Source organism: Myodes glareolus, chromosome 15, assembly GCF_982192425.1.
Source record: "Myodes glareolus chromosome 15, mMyoGla1.1, whole genome shotgun sequence".
In the NCBI taxonomy this organism is placed as follows: domain Eukaryota; kingdom Metazoa; phylum Chordata; class Mammalia; order Rodentia; family Cricetidae; genus Myodes; species Myodes glareolus.
In genome coordinates this window covers 37,060,469-37,085,292 of record NC_142040.1, presented here as the reverse complement: position 1 = coordinate 37,085,292, position 24,824 = coordinate 37,060,469, and the positions used below count along the sequence as shown (strand labels likewise).

The 24,824-nt window shown below is 42.6% G+C and overlaps 1 protein-coding gene across 3 annotated transcripts in view; it reads left to right on the top strand.

Annotated features, from left to right (window-relative positions):
* The window catches only part of Rab3c (RAB3C, member RAS oncogene family), a 199,098-nt gene that overhangs the window by 152,410 nt on the left and 21,864 nt on the right, over positions 1–24,824 (top strand). For all 3 annotated transcript variants that reach the window (XM_085676724.2, XM_085676725.2, XM_048443002.3), the window contains exon 4: positions 19,567–19,691. In XM_085676724.2, the coding sequence (XP_085532850.1) occupies positions 19,567–19,691 (125 nt within the window). The remainder of the gene's footprint in view (positions 1–19,566; positions 19,692–24,824) is intronic.

The window sequence follows — 24,824 nt, the reverse complement described above, 5'->3', positions numbered from 1 at the left end:
AGTTCTTTTGTGGGGGGTGGGAAGGGGGAAGCATTTTGTGCAGAAGGAGGGAAAAGCTGAAGATTGGTTGGTCTGGTTCTTGGTGTCATTAGCGATTTTGTCTTCACAGACTATAATCAGGGTTTTTAAGCTATTGCTTCTAGAGGCTAGTGCTTCCCTCTCACTAGGAAACGTTTATTTTCTCCATCCCTAAAGATGGGTGTTTCTTAATGTTTAAGCAAATCCCTGCTGTGTCTGTCTCCATGAGGAAAATAGAAAAGCCGCACTTCCCTGCTGCCTGCAGGGCACACAGGGCATGTCTGATGCCTCTCGGCTGCTGCAGAGGGTGAAGAACAGAGAAAAATCACACATGGAAGTCCTGTCCACTCCGTTTTCTAAATGGAAAAGAGAAGGAAAAATGAAGAACACAGATCCAATGTCTCCAGTCACTGAGTCGGCCTTTGAGTGGCCTTTGAAGGTCCCATCATCACCTTATGAAACTGAACTCAACCTCAGAGTCGCTCAGGCTTGCCTCAGTCTTTCTTATAGACCATCTGTTTTCACCATCAGTCTGAGCCCCTTTCTCGCCACCTGGATGATTAGCGTTTGCTCATCACATACTTAGCAGCGCATCCCCTCGTTGGAATCAAGTGCCTTTCTGAGGCTAACAGAGTAAATGAGCTATCAAGGCAAGCACAAAAGTCCCGAACAATCTGGGGAATATAGTGTCTCCATAAGGATTTTGGTCTTCTGTCTCTCCCTAGGGCTCTCAATCCTTCAGAGTTGGAATATTTTTTCCCTTGGAGGTGCAGGCAAAGAAAGACAAAGTTCATGATTGAAATAAGTAGAAATGCTAGGAGCAGAAATCCCAGTCAGAGTCCCAAGGCTTGCCTTCCATGGGCATGCTCTCATAAAATAATGGATGATGAGACGAGAAATTAAAATGGCACTCTGTACCAGCATGCATGCATCCAAGACCTGATGGCACCCGGGAACCAGTTGATGGGTACATGAAGTAATAGGTAATGTGGGGCCGCTGTGAAAAAGGATTGGGACCACAGCCTGACAACGTCTGCGAAACCTCAGAGGTAAGGTTAAAGTTACAATCCAGGCAACGTATGCCCTTGAGTGCAGATAGGGATGACTTACCATGGGCCTGCATTGTCCTTGTTAAGTGAAGGATTGTTAAAATGTTTTCCTGTGACTCATCAGCATCTTAAAACTAATAGCATAAATGTACAACACTGTTTAATCTAAAGCATGGAAAGGTACTATATTTGAAAAACACATAGTTATACAAAGTCAATCTGATGCTCACCCAGGGAGAGAAACCCCCTTCACCCTACTATTATAAAAGGAAGCCCTGCTTCTTGTTAACCTGACAGCTTGCATATGTTTCAGTGGAGGGAGGTGGCCCCTCTGTCAGCTTTCTTGATTGATGTATCTGTGGGAAAATGAATTTTATGACTGCAGTGACTTTGTGCTCACACGCTCCAGACACAAGAACACGCACAGAAACCACACATGTGGAATGTGTAGAAAAGTTCTTGGGGTCCTGACTGCTGGCACGGGCATGATAAAAATCAGATTGGCACACTTCAGAAAACACAGCTAGACCTAGAGTTTGGCGATTAAGTACTTGATTGCATTAGCTGATAGAAAACAAAGTCTACAATCTAGTATCTGTTCTTCTTTGGCACCCTACACATGAGCACAGAGCAGATCCAGGAGAAGGAAAGGCAGAACATGAGTGCACCGACCTAACTAAGAAAGGCTCAATTGGGAATCTTAAATCAGATAACATAAAGGCTTATATGGTATGACAAAATGCAGGGGTAAAGGACAGAGGACACCGTTGTTTGTCTGACTAGGAGCCTAGATAGACTAGGTTAAGAGATCTCCCATGAAAGCATTAGGGACACCCTTCACTTTCAACTTGGACCGAAGTCCTCACAGGAACTCCAGTCGCATCAGCATTCTCCAAGCCCTGCCATATCCTCAGCCTTATTCCTACCAGGGGGCACAAGAGGAAGTCGAGAACACCTGCTTTCTTTGTAGGCAGGCACCACCAGAGTTGGGCCTTTCTTTCTGCGCTCATTCCATAGGCCAGACATAAGTCATATTGCCACATGAGGCTGTGAGCGGGCTGGGACCATGGTGCCTGGAGCTGGTGGCCATATCCTGGGAAAACGTAGAAGGAAGAGGAACGGGGGGGGGGGGCGGGAGATTGTGTTTGGAAACCTAAATCTCCATAGAAGAGAACTAGGAAGGCGGGTAAATCTGCCTCAAACAGCAAGCTTTAAAAGTGGTCAGCCTGTTCTCTGGGATTCTGAAACTATAGAAATTATTGGAAAGCATTCAGATCTTAAGCCAATTGGTCTTTCTCTAACTCTAATCCAGCTGTGTGTCAGAGAGTCCGCATGATTGGTGACATGTCTAAGGGGACCAACTTTCCCCTTCCATTTCTAGGGTGAGTGGCACCACACACCAAGCAGTCGTTTTTCTTGTCTTCCTCGGCTTCAGGTGTCAGGAGCCCCATGGGTTGAAGGCCGGTTTCAGAACCTGGATGTTTCATTTCTTGTGTCTCTGATTGCAACTGTCTACTGCAGGCCTGAGGCATCCTTTCTTAAAAGAAGGACTAAGAACATATGTTAGCTATGGCCCCACTACCAGAAAATGATGTGAAAATACATTTTATTATTGTAGTTGCGAGAAATGTCCAAAAATACTATTTTTATTTGTCTGGTTCCTTTTTCTTTTACATTGCAACATTCACTGATACATATTGAGTGGCCCATAATATGTGTATGAACCACAAATTATAATAGATAAGGGGCAAAGTTGGAGAGAAATAAGGGTGCTTTGAATGTATGGAGGCTTTAGTTTACTTAATTCTTTCAGAATGATACACGTTTATCAGATTGCACTGACTCAGTCATTTAACAAGTACTTAGTTGGAGAGGTACTAAGTACTAAGAAAGTTAAAAGAATTCTAAGAAATTATCACTACCTTTAAAAAAAGAATTCAGCTCCATCCTTCGACGAATGTCCATAGAACATGCCTTCATAGCAATAAAACAGTATTCTTTTGAATTTAAATCCATTGTGTAACAGAGATATCAAATATCATAAGACCTGAACTTTCTCCCTCCTAATCAGTGGCAAAATAAAGCTGCACCAGTACCACAGTAGAGGGTTATTTAGGCAGAGGAGAGACGAGTCACGTTAGATTTACAGGGTCTGCTCCTCGCATAATAAGTTCTCAATAGATGTCAGCTACTGAATTCATTCTAAAAAGAAAGAACCAGGGAAAAGCATTATGTCTCAGGTGTTTGACTACTTAGTGTCCAGTTAGTGGCACAGTGGAGAAGGTTCTGGGACCTTCAGGAAGTGGTGCCTGGCTGAAAGCAGAATTTAAAGGTTAGTAGTGAGGCCTCAGCTCCCTTTCCTTCTGTTTCTGGACTGCCAGTGACGTCTGTTGGGACAGCTTCATGCCCTCACCTCCATGATTTCTCTGCCAGCCAATGGACTGTATCTCTCCCCCTCCTGGCGCTGTGAGCCAGAATCAACCCTTTCTCCCTTAAGTTGTTTGAGTCAGGGTATTCTATTACAACAACCAAAGCAACTGAAGAAAAATTGTTTCTACATGTGAGTAGAATAATAATAATAATAATAATAATAATAATAATAATAATAATCAGAGAAAATCTGATTATCTTGCATGTGTTACACAAGGAGACTCAGTCCACAGCATGGTGGGTATTTTTCAGTGAAATCAAAGAAAAAGAAAGAACTAGGACTTATCCCCTACACTCAGAAATAAACAATAGTGAATATAGACAAACAGATGCTTTTAATTCATTTATTTGAAACTCTAAAACTTTAACATTTGCCAAGATAATTGAAATTGGCTTAGCTGGCTTTGGGCGAAAGACGTAAATTGGGAAATCGCAAATGATGACACGGAGTTTCTTGCGCACTTGACACAATACACAGAGGAAAGCTGCAGAATGAATAAATGTTCTTGACCAACTCCCCAGGAGCAAGCCAAGTGCTCAGCGGTGAAATTAAAGATGAGAAAATCAGATATTGGTCTCAGGAAATAAACGAACAATTTTCAATCAAATCATTGAGGGATCCCTCCGCCTCATTATTTCAGGTTGTTCTGGCAAGCAGACCCTTAGGGTATATCGTATGCTGACAGGAAGCTCCATTAAGATGCCTAAGACTCCTTTGAAATTTCCAAGTGCTTAGACTTGTAATACAATTAAGTAATATATAATGTGATAAAGAATATAATTAGTTACAGGTGTTTTGTTTTTTTTTTAATTTTTTGGGACATGGTCTCCTGTAGTCCAGGCTGGCCTTGAACTTCAGGTCTCTCTGCTTCCAGCTCTCAAGTGCTGGAGAAGGAGAGAATTACTCTGAAGGGATGCATCTGCTGGTTTTGTTGATTCAGACTCAAACCGATCCATTCTGGAACCTTCTGTGTTCAGTGAATTAGCTTCTGCTGGGTGGTAGTTGCTCATTCTTATCTGTTCAGTGTGATGTGCTTTTATGTGGACTAATCTCATATTTAAACATACTTAGACATAACTGCTGTGGCTTCCTTTAATGTGTGCAACATAATTGCCTCCCTTGCTGTCAACGAGGAGACTAGGAAGAATTTCATTTCCAAAGTCAACATGTGACAAAATCTGATCCCATGTGTCAAGCTGTGACACGGTGCTTAAACATGGACAGAAGGGAGTATTAGATACTTGGAGCAAAGCATTCGTTTGAGTTGAAATGCTTTCTCCTGTACAAAAATCCTTTCAACTCAGAGATCAGGTACCACCACTGGATTTGTGGACTGTGGCTATTCCTTTAAGAGCCCCTTTCCCTTCCATCTATCATTGGAGAATTTGTTTCTTAAGCCTCATTGGAGGCTGATGTCTGATTTCTAGTTTGAGGTAGAAACAACCAATTATTAGAATAATTTGTTGATGTATTTAGTAATTTACTTAGAACTGCCTTGCTGCCTGCTGCTAAGCATGACTTTACTTGCTACCTGGAATGACTGACCTGGAGAAACAGCTGAAAAACAAGCCATTGCCTTTTACAACCTGGCCAATCTCCCTTGCTTGCTCGCTCCACCTTGTGGTTTCAGAGTATAAAGTGAGACTGCCAACTGTGCCCAACGCTGAAGCTCTTCAGGAGCAGTCCTGGCTTCCGTCCACCACCAGCGATGTCTCCGTTCTTCCTCTCTCACCGATGTCAGCGTACTTATTCCAGAAAGATTTGTACAGCATGTCCAAAAGCTTTGAAATACAAAATTTAAAAATGAGAAAAGCGTATGGTGCTGAAATTTTACATATTTTAAAGCTTGTTGTTGGCAGGAGAAAAAGAATGTAAGTGTTCCAGATTCTCTTAAGAATTATCTTGAGCTTGGATACTAACAAAGGTCCAGATTATACAAACTGTGTGTTGGCATTCTAATCTTCACTGCAAAGGGTTATGGGAGCAGTGCCTTTTGGATGAGGTTTGAATGAGGCTGTAGAGACAGGTGACTGTCATTACATGTGGGCTTGGTGTCATGTAAAAGATAGCTCCCCTTTCTGAATATGGAGGCACTTTGGTCTTAGATTTCTCAGGCTCTAAATGTTTCTAAACAAGTTTGTGTTGTGTGAGCTAACCTGTCTAAGGTGTCCTGTTACCTGAGCTGCCTAAGTCACTCTGTAGTAGTGCTGCTGCTATTTAGATAAAGTTGGTCTTTCTGAAGTTGATCCACTTTGAGGAGGAAACTTATTGACATTATTATTTATTCTTCTTTTTCCACTTCGAGTTGTTTCTGGTGTGTGGAAGCTCCACCACACCTGGGGAAATATAGCAGCCTAGACTTTTGTGGTGTCCGTAGAGGGCATGGGCTGGTGTAGCGAAAGCTGGGGTGACAGAAATGCAACAATCTCTTCAAGGGAAACCACAGGAACCTGGAAAGGGTAAAAACTCAGCATCTCCCTGTCTTTCTCCCTCCAGCTTCTGGCTAGTGTCTCCTGATGAAAACCTGCCAGCAATATATCCTGGGAAGCAGGGTGTGCAGGACCAGGCTCTACTATATATGCCCTCCAGGAAGGCGCATGTTCAGATCCAAAAGCAAATAGGCAAACTACTGATGCATCCATGAAACACTGAACAGGAAACCAAAGTGCTCCTACTGATGGAGACATTGTTGAACAATCTCCACATGTGGTTTTTAGCCCCTAGAGATGGCTTTATTTTTGTTTTGTTTGCTTTGTTTTGACTTGAGATAGAATAACTGCTAATTACCATGGTCCACTAGCAATAATGTCAGACAGCTTCTTCTGAAGCAATGGGAGAAGAGCAAGTGCATGCATCAAGAATGGGCGGTGAAGATCGCTCAGCAGTGAAGGCACCTGCCCCCAGTGCTAACTACCCGAGTTCAAATCCTATGGTAGATGAAAACTAACTTCACAAGTTATTCTCTTACATTTTCATGCACATCATGGCAAATGTGCCCAACACATATACACACATGGACATAAAGTAAATAAATAAATATATAATGAAAAATAAAATGTATGGGTGTTAATAAGTATGCAGTGCATTTTTTTTGCTTCTTCATGGACTGCTTTTGCACTAATTGTAGCTTGCTTATTATATTACTTTAAGGATGAGTTCCCAGAACTTCTCTTACCAAAGTGATGTGACCATGACCTTGTTTGCCCCTAAAGAAAAAACACATTGTGAACATGGGCACCATTATAATCACAAGACACAGCAAGGTCAAGACTTAGTTGAGAGTATGTGATGAGTGTAGATTCAGTGAAACAATCGTCCACTGTGTAATAAAGTATGTTAGCAAAAGTGCTGGTTTTGTATACAGAGCCTGCTGAAAGACCCATTACAGACTACATCTTTTGATGGAAAATCTGCAGGGCTGAATAGCTCATACTCCCTGCAGTCAAGGGTACTTGGCATCCATTGGCCTTGGCCTTTTCACATTTTCTTCTTTCCTGAGGCCAGAGTTCTCTGCAATGACAAAGACTCTTTGCTCAAATTTATTTGCAAACCACTGTCATTTAACAATCCGGAGGACTAGGATTCAGAAACATTTAATAAGAGGAATTTTAAAAGCAAATATCCTGCTTAAAAGGCGAGGTTGGTTCTGGCTTCTTCTAATTCCTTTTGCCACAATCCAAGAGCCAGAGAAATGTCACCCAGCCCCCAGTTAATCTCCCTGGTCGACCGAGCTCATCTTTCTTTGCTTCCCTGACTATTTTCCTGTCTTTCTCACTCTCCTGTCCTTTCTCAGCACTCAAACTAGGTGGAGAACCTGGCACCCACACTCCACCCTTTTCTCCCACCTGTCTCTATTTCAACTAAAAAATATGTTGCCAGACATTGGACTAGAAGCTTGGGACATACCTGTGAAGGCTGGTCTGTTTCCCGAGAGTTTGCGGTCTTGTTTCTTACTTGGTTATGCCAGATACACTAAATCTAGCAAGTACTTATGAAGAAACAAGTCTGCAGAAGCGCTCAGTGTCTACAGCCTACAATGCTGATTCTCAAAATTTATCATGCATTAGAATCACCTAGAGAGTCTGACTCAGAAGGCCTGTGGTGAAGCCACAATGTTGGCTGATGTTGACTAGCAGGCTGCTCTTTGACAGACACTGTAACAGAGTGGAGGTCTAAGCATCACACGGCCCTATGGTTATACTGCTATGTTCCCTACAGAAATAGCGTCAAACTTGAAAAGTTGGTGAAGCAGTACAGGTGGCTATATTTGTTGCACACACGCACACACATAAGCACAAGCACATATAAGTAGAACAAGCTGAATCCATTTTTGTTGTTTGCTTGTATATGATTTCAAGACTGAGAACTCTGCATTAGGCAACCAATAAGGGCGCTCAGGCCTGGAGAAGGCTACTTCTCCCGTATTCTTTTTCTATGAATAGGACCCTACAAATTTTCTGCCCTCCATGTTAATATATCCATCGGTATTGCCATTGTTCTGGTCTTGTTTATCTACCATTCTGGAAAAAAGAGAAGAAAGAATGTTCACAGCAGACTTCTTGGTATCCTGGCTCTTCCACTCATTTCACCACCTTCTCCAGAGTGTTCCCTGTTACAGACAAGGGAGCTATGATGTAGATGTATCTGCTGGGGCTGGGCTCCCCACAATTCATTGATCACCACCGCATGGTGTCCAGTTGTGGTTTCCCTGTGATGGCCTCCATTGGCTGTAAAGAGAAACTTCTTTGATGAATGGGCGATGGCTACTTTTGTCTGCGGGTAGAAGGACAAGATTCAGAGTGTAGTAAGGAATTATACTGGGCTAACGAAGCGGTGGTAGTAAATTCTTTTCCGAAGTCGATGACCTCACTAGCATTCGGACACTGGCTAGGCTTCCAGTACCAATCACGGTTTCCCTCCTGTTGAGTGGGCCTTAAATCCAATGAGACGGGCAACCTAAATGTCTTCCATGCAACCTAAATGTCTTTCAGTGTATTCATGGCTAAAGAAAACGTGACACTTATACACAATGTAGTACTATTCATCTGGGAAGGAAAATGAAATGTATAAGTAAGTGGATGGAGCTAGAAAAGATTACACTGAGTGAGGTCACCAGAGCCACAAAGACAAAGACTGCTTGTTCTCTCTCATCTTTGAGTCTTAGCTTTAGATTTTCAGATGTGAGCACACAACATGGAGTGACCACGGAAAATAGGAGAATGTAAGGGTTCACATGCTCAGGCCGTGGGATGGCAAATACAAGGCCACCCATGATATAAAATGGGAAGTGGAGTAAGAGGGAGGAGGCTCCAGTTGTGGAGGAGAGAAGGAGGTCAATACAGAAGGACAAACAGCACCAGGGTTATTTGGTAATGCATCAAGGAATCATGTCATTTTATATTTACCTAAGATTATAATAACCAGAGTTATTATACTAAAGGACATTAAGTCACTTCCCACAAGAACCATAGACTAACAAAAACTTCAGTATCAGACACAAGAAGCCCCCTTTCTAAGGGCTGATCAGGGCAATCCAAGTGACCACCAAAATGATATAGATGATCTATGAAGCCCTTGGTTTCCTCTCAGGGCTTTAGGGTGACCCCTTATTGCTGAAGACACCACATTTAGGACAAAGGACTCAAATGGCTCCAGGTAGATCTGACCTGAAATCCTCCTCCTTGTAGCCTGGCTTTCATGGTTTCAGAAAATACTATGCAAGTTACCAAGAGAGGAGATCAATTAAGGAGTTCCACTCAGCTACAATACCTGTGAACCACAATTACCAGCATGGTCTGATATGCATAAAGGTGTAGTAAGTGGCTCTCCCGTGTTAGTGGCCACTAACAGCTGTCTAATTGGACTTAAGGTCTTTTCTCCAAGTTGATTGTGTCGGCTATTTTGTAGAAGCAGAAGAACGCAGTGAATAACGTATCATCTCGATACATTCTCCTTTTCCAGAAGCTCCCATAGCCAAACCCTACAAACTGATTGGTAGGCCAGTCCTCCTCCTTGGAAGACCTGCTTCCCCCACAAGAAGAGGGAGTTCTCACCTCTTGGCTGCATCTTAATATCTTGCGTATCTGGGATAATATACTGAATGTATATTGAGTATAGCCACAAACTGTACAGAAGGGGACAGCAAGGTTCTGGTGTCTGGGTATAGGTGGGACAAAAAGCATCTCAGCTTCCCCTTCAGCAAGCCCCGACCTTTAGACTGAAAATCAAGCTCATTTTGTCAAAGACTATGAATTTATCCAGGGACGCCATAATCTTGAAAGTCAGTGAAGAGCCTGTTTCTAACATGACTTTGCTCTTGTTCATTGTGAAAAAACAGCCAGACTTTCTCTAGCTTACAAATACCTTCCTTGGTCATACTACCTTAGGACAGATTTCCCTTCCTCTCTTTGTTGTTCAGAAGGGAAACCTTTGCTACTCTGAGTAATCTCTGTTTCTCTCATAGGAGAGAAACATTCAGTTTTCCTACTATACATACTTTTTTGTATGGTTTTCAAGACAAGGTTTCTCTGTAGTTTTGGAGCCTGTTCTGGAACTAGCTCTTGAAGATCAGACTGGCCTTGAACTCACAGAGATCCGCCTACTTCTGTCTCCCAAGTGCTGGGATTAAAGACTTGTGACACCACTGTCCAGCATATATATACATACTATTTTAAAAATGAAATTTTATGTTTTATGGACTCAAAACGTGGTCAGAGGGCTGGGGTGTAGTTCAGTTGATTGAGTGCTTGTCTAATCTATAGGAAGCCCTAGTATCATTCCTAATCCTGCATACAAACAGTATATAGTGGAAGCACGAAGGTCAGAAAGCCAAGGTCTAGCTTTACTACACAGTGAACTCAAGACCTTCTTGGAGACATGAGACTCTGCTTCCAAAAGGGGAAAAACAAAGACAGACAAATGAAGCTCATGAGAGCACACGTGACAGGGAAGGCGTCCTAAAAGAGCTAAGGAAGAGAGCCAGAAGTTAGATTTAAAGAAGTGGACTCAGCTGTGGGTTCTACTTCTTCAGTTCCTGAATGAATTGAATCTCAGGACCATCTCTCAGCAGCAAGGCTGCTAAAAAGAAACAGCTCCGACACCATTCAGGTTCATTCAATTCTGTTCATTTCCACACTCAATTGAAGGACACTTTTGCATGACCAGAGATTTGGGGATTTGGGAATTCCTCCAGGAAACATTCTGCTGCTGTTTTTGTTATGAAAAGATAATCAGATATTCAGCATCTGAATTCCTTCCATCCCTGGCAGAAGCAGGCAACATGGTTTTGAAGAGAATTCATGGGAGGCTTGTGTTATGAGCCACACCATTCCCTGAGCAGTTGTATCATTTGAGTTGAGTCGCTTTGCATCTGTAATTTTAGCTCTTTCTCTGAATTGAAGGAGGTAGCTCGGCGTCCACACACACAATGAGCCCATAGTGTAAAGATATTTACTCCCTAGGTGGTCCTGACTGTTCGTGTTGGGGACCAGAAAGGAACTGAGGCTTTTATCAGACTAGAATTCAAAGCTAGTCATACAAAAAGCCTGAAGGTCTACAAAGTCACACAGGCCACAGAGGAGCCAGCATTTGCCTTCCAGGACCATGAACCCCACATTTTAATGTGGTTTAATAGGCTATGAAAGAATTCCATCCATCATGCATTGTAAAGTGGATGCAAAAAGCTTATCCTCACAGGAGAAGACAATTCCCTTTCTGTCTCTGCTTGTCTTGTGCTTATATTTGAAGTGTAAAACTTCTTAGGCACTTCTGCTATACTCTCTCATTTTCTTGTTCCTTCCATCATGAATTGGGAGTTACCATCAGAGCATCTCTCATGTTCTAGAAAGTTGGCTGAATGCAGAGACAGTGGTGAATAAAGAAGCTGTAAATGGTCTCTCTAACAGTAACTGTGAACTACAGCTGTGTGTATATAAGTGATGGCCACAGTGGGTGGATACCCAGTGCATATGTGTGTCTACATTAAGGGCAGCAGACCCAAGGGGATATGGGTAATAAGATAAGATGCAAGACATTGAGAAAGCCTGGCAGATAATAAATTCCTCGAAGACGCACAGGTTTCTCACAAATGAATAAAGCATACGTTCTATAATAAACCTTAAACTGGATCCTGGGGAAAGGGAAAGTCATCATGGCCTTTACTTTGAAGCCTAGTGCATCAGTCAGACCTAAGAAAGCAATTTAAGGAGGAGGGCTCATCTCTGTCCACAGTTTTAGAGTCACCATTGCTTCGAGGACCATGAACATAATCCTGGGTAGCATGTGGGGGGGGCACCATGAGTCACATCCTGGTGGGGAGGAAACAGAAACACAGGAGGCAAAGAAGACAGAAAGGTAGCAAGGCCTCTCTTTCCAGGTCATATTCCCAGTGAAATCACCTCCAATAGGTTCCTTCTCCCTAGTGTCCATCACCGCCGATAATACCGTCAGATAGGGGAAAAAAATCCACCCGTAGATTAATTCTTGCATTTGTCAATGTCTTCATGATTCAATCCTTTCCCGGAAGGTGTCTTAATCACTTTTCTACCGCTGTGATAAAATGCCATGACCAAAGCAACTTAGAGAAGGGAGGGTTTTCTTATGGTTCCAGAGAGACAAGAGTCCATCGCTTTCAAGTTAGGGAAGAGCAGCAGCAGGCAGGCGTGGTGAGAAGAAGGACAGAGAGTTCAGATCTCCATCCCCAAGTAGCAGGCAGAAAGGAGACAAGCTGGGGATGGTTGAGACCTTTGAAAACTCAGAGCCCACCCTCAGTGTCACACAAGGTATGGTCTAACAAGACTACATCTCCTGAACCTCCCCAAAGAGCCTAGCCAACTGGGGATCAGGCATTCAAATGCTCCACTATGGGGGAAATATTCAAACCACCGCAGCATGTGGCTGACCCTTTAACACTGAAGGGGACATCTATACCTCATGTTCAAACCCTACTACCAGCACTGCCACCTGCAGAACACCTTGAAACTTTGGGCATTTTTCGAGAAGAAACACTCTTAATATGTCTTCATAGGATTTTCCCAGAATTAGGCTCTGAGAGAGAAGTGAATGAAGTTATTCTATTTGGAACGAGTAACAAAGACCTAAGTGTTGAGGAAGGGAGCTGTGGAAGAGATGAGGGCAACAAATGGTGTATTTTCAAGCCAGTCATTGCTATGGGTGCCTAGAGCTTTTCTTGTTTACAAATTTGGGAATCGGAGCAGTAGCAAGGCGAGGAGCAAGGGAGCTTGGGTCTTTATACAGCAGTTCCTACCAGGCTTTGGCGAGGTCTGCTCCTGGGTGTGCTATTTCCTTGTTATTTTTGGCCTTCCCTGGTGGGCCAAATGTTGTTACATTGCTTTACAGAAAGCTGTAAAGTAAGGAGAAGCAGATTCAGGCAGCTGGAAGGCAGCCAGCAAGCACTCAAGTATGGGTCCTGGAGGAGAAGGACCGAGTACCGAGAACGTCTGCTACCAAACATCCTGTATCTAACGCTCCGCTTGCCATCCACGTTTGGTCGTCAATGGGCTCTTGGTCTTTTGTTGATTTTAAGCATCACGAACCTGAAACTTCCCCAAATGGTGATAGTCCTCAGTTGCTGAAGGTGCAGCACGGGTGGGGAAACCGAAATACATTAGTGTGCTCCTACCGGAGTTGGAAAGAAGGGAGATAACAAGAGGGAAGGCTGGAAAGGCACCCGAGGCCGCAGAGAGCTGTTGAGTGAAAGTGGATAGACGACTTGGAATGCTCAGGGCTGTGCCAAAATACCTGATACACATAACTTAAGGGGAAAGAGGGTTCGCTTTCTCTCACAGTTCCGTAAGTCTTCACCCATATTCCTCTGACCCATTGCTTTTCTGCCCAACACGGAAAGAGCTCAAGACAGACAACAGCGTTCACCTTATGGTGGCCAGGAACCAAAGAAGGTGAATGATAGGATGAGGAAGACCTTTGAAACAAGTCACAACTTCAGAGGCACACCCCAGGGAACTACTTCTCCAAGGAGGTCCCTCCGCCTACTTTTCACAGTCCCCAACAATGAAATCATATTACAAACCCATCAAAGGGTTAGTCTTATCGATTAAGCCAGAGCTCAAAGGATGTAGGCACTTCCCCAGAGATCATCATTTGGCAACCATGCCACCAAACCATGACCCTGGCCTTCTCTCCATTGGGTGAAGACTGTGGATATCTGCAGAGCTCAGTCGTCTGCTTGGGATTCACACCCTGGAACTGAGTGTGGAAGCATGCGCTGTTCCCAGGGTGAACAAACTCTTGGGGATGGCTCAGCACCTAACAGTACTGACTGCTTTCAGAAGACCCTGGCTTGATTCCCAGCACCCACGTGATGGCTCATAACTGTCCATAACTCCGGTTCCAGGGGCTCCAAGGCTCTCTTCTGGCCTCCATAAGCACCTGGCTTGCACACCAAACACAGACACGGGTGCAGGCAAAGCATCCATACCCATTAAAGAACACTGATAGATGACAACCACGCCTCTAGACTGCTGTCCACAGCGGCACAAAATGGAGAAGCAACATTGGCCAAAGCAACTCGCCTGTTTGATTTTGCTGTCATCTGGGCACAGAAACTTAATCTACACACAAAGGAGGAAGAAATGACAAGAGTGACAACAGCAATCCATCTATTACTGTGTCGTCGCCAGAGAGCTAAGAGTGGGGACGAAGGCTAAGAATGAGATTTTGAACAATAGCGACCTCAGAGTAAGAGACGTGGATGCAAATGAAAGCTCCCCAGATTGAACCGAGGGTGCTAGTAAGATCTGCCTGCGTGCAACTCGGTGAGGGACAGCAGAATTATAGTCTTTGCTCCCTTAGCTTTCCGGCTTACAGCTCAAATCGGACCCATAGGAAGCCACTGCTTTTAGTCTCTGATTTACGTATTGTAGGCTATTGTCCAGGGCTGCTTGATTAGCAGGAACTGTTATTCTTTATGAGAAGGACTGAGTTCCCAGAACATCACTGGCATGCACGGAACAGTATAGAGGAATAAATACTGCAGGAATCTGGCTTGTTTACAGCTCTTCAAATGTAAACTATCTCATTCTCTGCAGAGTTTACTTGTGTGTAAAATGCTATAAACCATTAAAGACTCTGCTCTCCCCATGCTCCCTACGGCCTTTCTAGAAGTTCTTTTTTTCACCTTTGCTAAGACATGCAAGGAAGAAAGTATGTACCAACAACCAGCATCTCATTAATGTGTTGAAGCAAGGTCTGAAGGGCTTTTGTTTTGTTTTGACTAAATGGCAACTAAATAGTGGTTGTTCTAGTAGCTTCATCCGGTGCTGGTGAGGTCTGAGTTAACTGAACTTGGAAGAGTAACCATGGAGACTGACACATGGCTTCTGATTCCATTAATCTTGCTGAGATTAACAGCAAATCCCCAGGGAATGTTTGCAGTGATTCAGAAATAAATCATCTTTTCACATGTGTATTGCTTGGTGACAGATATTCTCTTTAAATGTGCATCTTCCCAACAAAGAAGCTGCATGGTTCTTATAATCAGATGACGAGAAAGTCATCCCACAAATAAGAAGCCTTGCAAAATGCAGCAAATAAGCAAGTCACAAATGTTTGTAAATACTACATACACACACAAAAATGAAGATTTTTTTTTTCAACAAAATTGTGCATTGCTTTAGTAGACATGTTAGAGGAAGGTTATTTACTCCCAGTTAAAAATTGGCTTATGTTGAGGCTGGGGTGTGGCTCAGTGGTAGCCTGTGTGCTTAGTGGGTGTATGCCCCGCAATTCCAACCTCAGCAATACCCCCAAGAAAATTCGCTTGTGTAGGACCTCAACCTGCAAACAGGAACTAAAAATAAAGCGCACAGTTCTTTAATGAAAATTTCTAATTATCATTTAAATTATAGGAACCAAAGTGGATGAGTTGAGTGGGATTTAAGAAGCAGACATTGTTCTAATCACGCTTGCCTCACCCAAAGCTGCCCCCTGACAGTGGTGATAAGAAGCCAGAGTAACCAAAGCCTAAGGCAAACATGGCACATTCACAACCCTGGGAGCAGGCGCAAATGCATCCAATTCTGAGGGCTTATCAAACTTTTGTTCTCCTTGGCACAGATGCCACAAGTTACAATTTTCATTTTACTTTGAAAGCATCCATGGGCTTTTAAATTTTCAATCCCTATATTTTTAAATGAATTATCCTTTCAAATTATAGGATGATTACAGAAAAGACTCATTCCACATTAATTTTTGGCGTTGTTGAGCACACAAACCTTCAAATATTTATTACAAACAACCAATAGGAAGGAGGAGAGTTCTGATAACCAGAAGAAAACACGCTCTTCTTGTAGCACGTTGTTATGCATTGTTACAAATTAAGAAATATCTGGGTGTATACAAATGGGTGATCTATAGTAGTAGTATCTTGTGTTTTGGCAGGAGACTCAGTAGCAGAAGGAGGATGTTTCAATATAGAACCAAGCATCTATCTGCTGGGTAACGAACAGCAGTGGGTACCGAGCTCAGTACCTTCATGACCTAGTCAAGGTATCAGCCTCAGCTGAATGCACACAGTTCACATTGTGGCAGAGGGTGCCCAAGGCACAGGAGTGACACCCAATTCATTCCGTTCACTTTGTGGGATAAGTTGGCGGAGGGCAGAGGGCTACTGTAGATCATTAAGTAGGCATTGATTCCCAACAAACTAAACCACGTCATTGACCGTCCTGATACTAACCTCTTCCCCTTACTGACACAACTGTGACAGGCTCCTATGAGCCCCCAGCCTAAAATTTTCCAAGAATTGGCTCACACTTGGTGTGTCAGACATAAATACAGAGAGATAAATATTCCAAAAAAAATTCCGAAAGAAATTGGTCAGATTTTAGGTCTTCTGCATGAATATGTGAACTTTCTTGGCTAAAGTATATTAGTGACGTGACTGAGGTGATGCCATCTTGTCCAGACCTTCACCTCATTCCACTTCCTGTCTGTTAACCTTTCAGCCCACAACACCCTGAACAGCCACATCTGCCTTGGCAACACTTCCTGGACACCATGATCCTGACTGTGACCCAGATATATGACTGTCTATTGACTGAATAATCAAAACAGAAGTTACCAGGTTCCCTACCTACACCTGACAGTGATGTCATTGTGATTTCTTAAATGGTACATTTTTTTTTTTAATAAACGTTGCATCCGTGAGTTCCACTGCCAAGAGATCTTTGTGACCGGAGCCTGCTCCTGACCACCAGCTTAAATAAAAGACCCTTATTTGAAGCTATATGCACAAGTCGTCCTTTAACTTTCTGCCTGGACAATAACATTTGTGCCTGAGTTACACATTCAGATATCTGGGATTTTTTAATGATGAGTTTGGGATTTAATTTTTCATGATGAGTTTATCAATTTTCATGTTTTCTGTACACAACATGGTGAAGAATAGGATTTGAGAGCTTATGTCTTTATTTACCTAGTATATGGTTGTCTTGGGGCTGGAGATAGCTCAGCAGTTAAGAGCACAGCCTGTTCTTCCAAAGGTCCTGAGTTTAATTCCCAGCAACCACATGGTGGCTCAAAACCATCTGTAATGAGATCTAATGCCCTCTTGAGGAAGAGACCTGTTTAGTCATCCTCATCAACTTAGAACATGATTCAACAGAACTGCTATAATGTGGGCTGCCCGTGCATGCTTCAACATTGCCAGGACATACATTTCATCATTCCCATGTATATCTTAGTCACTGTTTTATTACTGTGAAGAGACACCATGCAATACTTACAAAGAAAACATTTAACCAGGGACTTGCTTACCGTTTCAGAGGTTTAGTTCATTATCATCATAGCAAGAGGATGGCAGCACACATGGCGCTGGAGCAGTAGCCGAGACCTACGTTCTGATCCACAGGCAGAAAGAGAGAGAGAGAGAGAGAGAGAGAGAGAGAGAGAGAGAGAGAGGCACTGGGCCTGGTATGGGCTTTTGAAATCTTGAAGTCCAACCACAGCAACACACTTCCTCCAACAAGGCCACACTCTCCATCCTTTTAATCCTCAAATAGTGCCACTCCCTGGTGACACTAATAAGTATTCAAATATATGCACACACCTATGGGGGCCATTCTTATTCAAACCACAATGGGCACATGCAAATGTCACTATGGGCACATTCTTTTAACTTATCAGAATTAGAATGGTCATTTCCCCTAGATTTTTCTGATAAATCATACTACGCTTCTGCAGTGTCCAAGTGGGATCAAAATTGTATTAATTTCACTTGAAAACTTGGGCTTGGACCAGAAGAATTATTCTGACATAAAATCTTATCTCCCTCTTCCTTTCTTCCCGGGAGGGAGAAACATGGGTTCTCACTGAAAGCCTCCTCGCTGCAGCTGACAGCTCTCTGCCTTTTCTTCTCTCCTCCAGTTGAGAGCAGCTCATCTCTATTTTCTATTCAGTAATCCTGAAGGACTTGACAATTGTCAGTAAAACCACCTGAGCTCTCCTGGCACTTCTCAGATCCAGCCTTTCAGAGATTTGTCATTTGTTTAGCTTTTCGGGATTCTAGTGGCCCTCCCCTGGTCAACCACTGGCGGTAGATACTCCCGCAGAGACTCTCCTGCTCTTCTCAGCTAGTAGACAGGAAGATCATTAAAGAGCATGGTTTCCTCTCCTCTAGGCTTCCGCTCTGGATGACAAACAGTACACTGGAACTTTACTTCTCAAAGTGTTAATGTGTAGCAGGAAACAAAGACATGTTAGGGACCCAAGACTGAGAAACATGCACTTGAGTAGATTCCCCAGCTGTCTGATTTTGCAAGCTGTGTGATCTAAGAAATTATTTAACCTCTGTACCTCATTTTCCTCCACTGTGAACGAATACAACAGCCTCCCTGTAACATGAGAGCCAGCTTGTTGGGGTTTCTGTCCCACCTGGTACTCCACAGCCGGCAAGCCCCAAAGAAAATCACACAGAGATCTCCATAAGTTATAAAACTGATTGGTCCATTAGCTCAGGCTTCTTGCTAACTCTTATAACTTATATTAACCCATTATTCTTATCTATGTTAGCCACATGGCTCAGTACCTTTCTCAGCGGGGCAGCTCACATCTTGTTTCTTCAGTGATCTGGGCAGAACTACGGAGGGAACTTCCTGTTTCCCAGACTATTCCTGTTCTCATTGCCCTGCCTCTACTTCCTGTCTGGCTGACCCACCTATATTTCCTGCCTGGCCAATCAGCGTTTATTTAAAACATGTGAATAGGGTGTACACAAAGCACTTAGATTTACCATGCTGCAAATGACAACTACCACAACTGTTAGATAAGTTTCAAAACCATCTGTTGCTTGTACCATGATCTAGGGGCCTGATCTGAGTTCTAGAAGTCTATTCATAGCAAGTGAAAAGGCCAGCCCACTATCTTGTTATTTTTTAGTAATGTGACATGTTTCTCTTAACTGTGAGGTATTAATACAATAGTACTATGATTCTTAAATTTCCCTTTATTTCCAAAGCCCTGGTTGCCTTTGTTCCTTGTGGATGTGTGAATGAGGAAAGCAATGTTTCCATTTTCCCTTGTATGTGTGTTTGTCACCGGGGCAGCAGTCTATGAACAGAGGAACCAACCATCTCAGTGTGCTTGGAACTGAGAAGGTTCTGGAAACAAAGAACTTTCACTGATATAACTAGGAAGACCTTTTGCCAGCTTAGCCTTACAGCTATTACATAAGTCAATGTAAATCCATGAGAAAAGGATATGGTGGTGCTGATCTCATTAGATACAAATGGATCTTGCTATAACACCTGTTGCCCTGACTATCTTTCTCCTGTGCTAGGGTCAAGCACAAAGTTTGGCACATACTACAGTCTCGTATCCTCTGCCACTGAGCTACACATCCAACTTGGATTTTGGAGTCAATCAATTCCTTGTAAGAATCCAAGGAGCACAACTATACTAAAACAATTAATTCTAAATGGCAAGCATCAAGGCTTCATCTTTACCGTGATTGTGCTCTCTCTAGGATTTCTTCCTCTATTTATGCTTTCTATTTCCCTATGCTCAATTTTGCACTTGTTATTTTTCTTATAGGTCAACTCAGATCAAAACATACTCGTGGGATAATGCCCAGGTTATCCTGGTTGGAAACAAGTGTGACATGGAAGACGAACGGATCATCTCAACTGAGAGAGGCCAGCATTTAGGAGAACAGCTTGGTAAGACACAAGTTAAAAAGAGAGAAAGCTTCATAATTGACACACTGAACAGAGTCATAGGAGTGTGTGTGTGAGTGTGTGTGTGTGTGTGTGTGTGTGAAAAGTTTGTCAAGAGACCTTGAAAAACAACAAGACCTGTGTAAGTCACAAGTACATTTCCTCTCATTATCTGTAACTCTGGTCAAATGTAAGCACAATTAGAAACAAAAGTGATAGCAAGAATTTTGGTCTTAGCTCAAAATAAAAGAAGAAAACTCTAATTGTTATTTCACAAGAAATTGCAGGTCCGCCTTCCCTATTTCTTCATTTTCTTTTGTTTTAAGTCACACCATCATTTTGCATTGATAATGATCATTATTGTTCTCAAGTTCCTGTTAAGGAGAGTAATAGCACAGATCAGATTAGACTAAGTCCTAGATCTGGGCTTCAGGAAATCAATGATGAGCCATGGTACTGTTTAAAAACTTTTTAGGGATCAATATCATCTCATGAGAGTGCATATCACAACCTATTCCACTTAACAGACCCTTTAGAGATAATATCCAATTAGAAGATGTGACAGAGCTTTAGAAATGGCCAATTCAAACACAGAACATACCAGAAGATGAAATTGCCATGGTGAGTCAGGTAGAATTTCAAGAGAGATTTGCGGCTGATTGATTAAAGACAGAAGTACTCAACACCGATTCTTTGTCTTCTATTGTGTCAGACACCAGACAGGATGTCAATGAAAATGATAGTGTGAGATCACATGACAAGATACATACAGCGAAACTAACAAGGAAACCAGAACAGGTCAATGAGGTGTTGATGATACAGAAGGCAGAGACAAGAGGAAAGCCGCAGGGCAAAGTGGGAAGGGACAGGTAGAGAGAGAACACTGCTAGGTGGACGTGTGGGACCAGGAGTGGGACAGGAGGTAGGGGATAAGCAAGCAGAGAAGACACCTACAGAGAGGGTGGGTGGGGCTAGGCAGTGTATGGAAGAGGCATAGAGAAGGTGGCGAGAAGATGGGTTAAAGAGCAAGACTCATTTTAAAGAATCCCTAGAGAAGAAAAAAAAATTAAAGCCAGTAAACGCAGATGAGTCTTTGTGAGTAAGAGCCACAGGGGAGTACAGAAAACAGTGAAAGGAGTTAAGCTGAGAGGGCAATGAACAGGAAAGTTGCCTGGCATGAGCAAGTGAATCGATTTGGGGACAATCTCGGTCCTGCTACTTAGCATGCACATACAAAGAGAGAAGATGACCAAGAGGTTACAAAGCACCTTGACACCAGATGACATAACCGCTCTCCTCTGCTTCTCACCGCTTTGCCTCTTCGATAATGATGGCCTAAGCTCACATGGATCCCAGTACTGAGTCACAACCTAAAATTTGAAGAACACAGCCATGTCAAGGACGATCTGAGCTTTGCCCTATTATTGGAAGCGTGGACTGTTGAAGCACAGCCAGTCCCCGTGGGTCAGTCTACCACTGGGAGATCTCAATAGCTAAGCAGAGTTCACTCTCCAAGCTTTATGATTTCCTTGTGAGATCAATGAGCTCATTACACTGAAGGCTGTCACCAGATGACTACTGGGTTCCGTCCATGAGACTTCCCTGCAACCAACTATGAAAACATCACTAGGCTGATATTTAACCTTGCTATAAATGCTCTCAGCCTCTATAGGCTCTGCCCTAGGACCTCTCCACATGCCACCAGTGTTTGAGAGTCTTAGAAACTTGGTAATTTTTCCTAGTACCTCAGGAGGTTAGGAGTGGACATGAGCGACAATTCTATGTAAAAGAGATAGGGACTCTGAGAGGGCATTCCGTGTGACTACCTTGAGCTCCGTTTGCTTGCTCTGTACTTATCATCTAGCTAGACATCCGCCTGGGGGAAGGAAGTGCTCCACAGAGGAAGGCTGTCTTTATAAATAAAGTTCAAAACTATTTGGCTCCAGGAAAAGTAGAGTAACATCAAGAGCTATTCAACGGCATTGTCAAAAACTTTATGTTTATCCATCTAATAAACCACTTGGCTTTGGGGAAGATCAGGTATGGAAGAGATGTTAGAATGACAGAAGTACTTCTGGAGGTACTTGCAGTAGCACATACACACACAAATGTCACACATTTCAAATGTCTTTTAATAAATAAAGACCGCATGGAGATCTACGAGTAAAACAGTCCCACTTCTCAGCCTTACAGACCAGGTTATGGTGACACACACCTTTAATTCCAGTAGCCACAATGACACACACCTTTAATCCCAGTAGCCACACTAGTTGCCATAGAAACCAGTGGCACATGCCTTTAATCCCAGCCCTAGAGAAGATTATAAAATGGGGGGGAGACAGCTCTCAACACAGTCTCATTCTGAGATTCCGGGAGGCAGGATCGCCATTTCAGACTGAGATAGAGGTAAGAGTCAGTGGCTGGCTGTTTTGCTTTTCAGATCTTCAGGTTTAACCCCCAACTTCTGACCCTGAGTTTTGGTAATCGTACACACACACACACACACACACACACACACAGCACAGATGTGGGAAAGTTTCTCAAATTGTGAGACAGACGGATTTTATGCTCCTGTGCAAATTCTTCCAATAGTCTCTAATTGATTTTTCTTTTTTGGCTCCTCAGTCAATAAAACTCAGCAGTTGTCATAGCAACCTGCAAATGTACCTTCTTGGAGAGTCATTTACCTCGTGAGTGGTTCATTCTCCTCATGACTACACACCCTCTACAAACGATCAGGAGAGACAATTCTACAAACTAATAATTCTCCTAATCTAAATTGCAGGCTTTTGAGGAATTATATTTAAAAATATTAGCAATAAAATTCTATTTCCTGGAGATTATGCGTTTTTAAGGTTATTACCACATATCGGCAAGTGATTCAAAACAACAGCTTTATTTATCTGTTTATGGTTAACTCCATTACTGATGTTGATCTCTGTATCATCTGCCCATCCAAATGAGGAGACTGAACAAAACTGTACTATAGCTGAGATCTTTGTAATTCTTGGGGGTGGGCTGCTCTTGCAAGTCTGATTTAATGTTTAGGTCACCAAACATGTTTATTAAGTGTTTACAGCATTCTGGGTACTCGGTAATCGATCTTGTAGATGACCTTACCTTCTAGAAACAACCATCACAGAGCCTGTGAGTGGCAGTGTGGACAGACAGTGAACATTTCCCTGCCATCCTTCTCCGGGATGCTTTCTTCCATTGGCCCTGAGAGGGAGTCTCTCATCATTAACCCTGGAACTCCCCATTCCTTCACTGTGTCCAGGGCTGTGTTCCCTCCCCTGGGTAGCCATCTCCTCTTCCCTCTGCTTCTTACGTCCCTAGCCCACCACACTTTTTCCTACACACTTCCGTGGAAGTTCTCATTCACTCTGAGGTTTTATCAACCTAAAAACAGACAAATCACGTCCCCAGCAGTGAACTCATGATTAAGATTCAGGTCCCTACTTCCAGCTGAATCAACTGGGGTTTCAAATGAATTTATCAACACCAACACCGAATACTTGCCCCCACAAGTTTTCAAAATTAAAACCTAGGAAGTTACATGATAAGCACAAATGTGGCTTTCACATATCAGTATTTTTATTCTTACCTCACTAACTTCCATGGTGGGAGTGTTTGAAGGGGGTAAATCACTGCCCAAGCTGGACATGATCCTCAGACAGACATTCTCCCCATACGCTTCCAAGCGTTTAGTCTACTACAGTGTAACCTATAACAACATATAAAATGGTTTTCATTTTTAAATTCTATAGTTAAATGTTGTCAGTTAAAAGCAGATTCCATCTGATAAATTAAGTTTTAGATAGAAAAACCATAAATGTTCAATGAAAGAAAAGTGAAGATAGAGTGAAAGATACAATTTTTTTAAAATAAAATTAATTTACCTGGGAGAAAAAATAACAACAACAAAAAAACACAACCTAATGGAAAAGAGTTTGTGTTGCCTTGAAACCAGAGAGAGAAGCTCAGTACTTTAACTGTTTTTATCATCTTTGTAGGGAAGGATGCTTAGGTCACCCAACACAAGTCAAAAAACTACTAAAGAGAAATTAAAGTCCTTCCCGGAAAGAACTAATTATATTTATTAATAGTTTCTAAGGATACAATTTTGATATGTTTTGATTTATATTAATATTTCTAATAAGGCAAATAATAGATAAAATCCCCATTGACTTTGCATTCAAGTAATTTCATGGTCTATGAGGCCAAACTGCTCAATTTCAGCATCTTCCAGAGGCACCCTACAATGCTTTCAGACAACCACAATATATATACACATTTTACCATCTTTCTAAGCTAAACTATTTTCTTCCCTTTCTTTTGCCATTTAATTATTTTTTGTTTCAGTTACTTATTTGATCACCATTCTTAACACCTTCTATGTTGAGGTTGGGAGTAAAATGTCTATCTTTGTTTGTAGAGTTTCAAGTATGCTTTTTATATCAGAAATGTTTTCCAGTATGAAGAATACATAAAGCAAACAGAAGGAGAACAGAGATGGGAGCTGTGAGTTTATCCTGAAAGAGTTTATGCCTGCAGCGCAATGGTTGGGCAGCTTCTTCTGGAAGGGATACAAAAGGACACCTTCTCTATCTGTGAATTCTAAGCCACGGGTATTTGATAATTCCTGGCTTAAGTAAACAATTCTTTTAAGGGAATCATCTTTTAAGATAGGAAAAGGGACAGCTATGGAATGAGGTATTCTTTCAAGCAGCAGCACCCCTGGATGTGCAAAGGGGACCAGGCAGAATATGCCATTGTTTTCCAAAAGATAAAGATAAATCAACAGAGGCAAATCCCAGGACTAGCAGATGGGACTTGCTTCTTTGGGCTGTTTCTCCTAGGCCCCCATGTCCTTGAAGAAAAGAGACCTGAAGGATATAAAGCATCATTACCATCTAGTTGGGAAAGACTATCTCTGAACCTCAATAACCCCGATTCTAGTTGTAACTGAGCCTGGTGACCCCAGGGTACTGATTTTTACTTTGGCGTTCTCAATTTGTTCTTGAAAATCCCGGCTCTCATTGCTAGCCAAGGTAGGAGAGAGAACAGAAGGAACCATGTGTGCGCTTGTCCGCCTGTGGGAGCTCTGAGCTTTTAAGACCCTTGGGCTGACCCTAA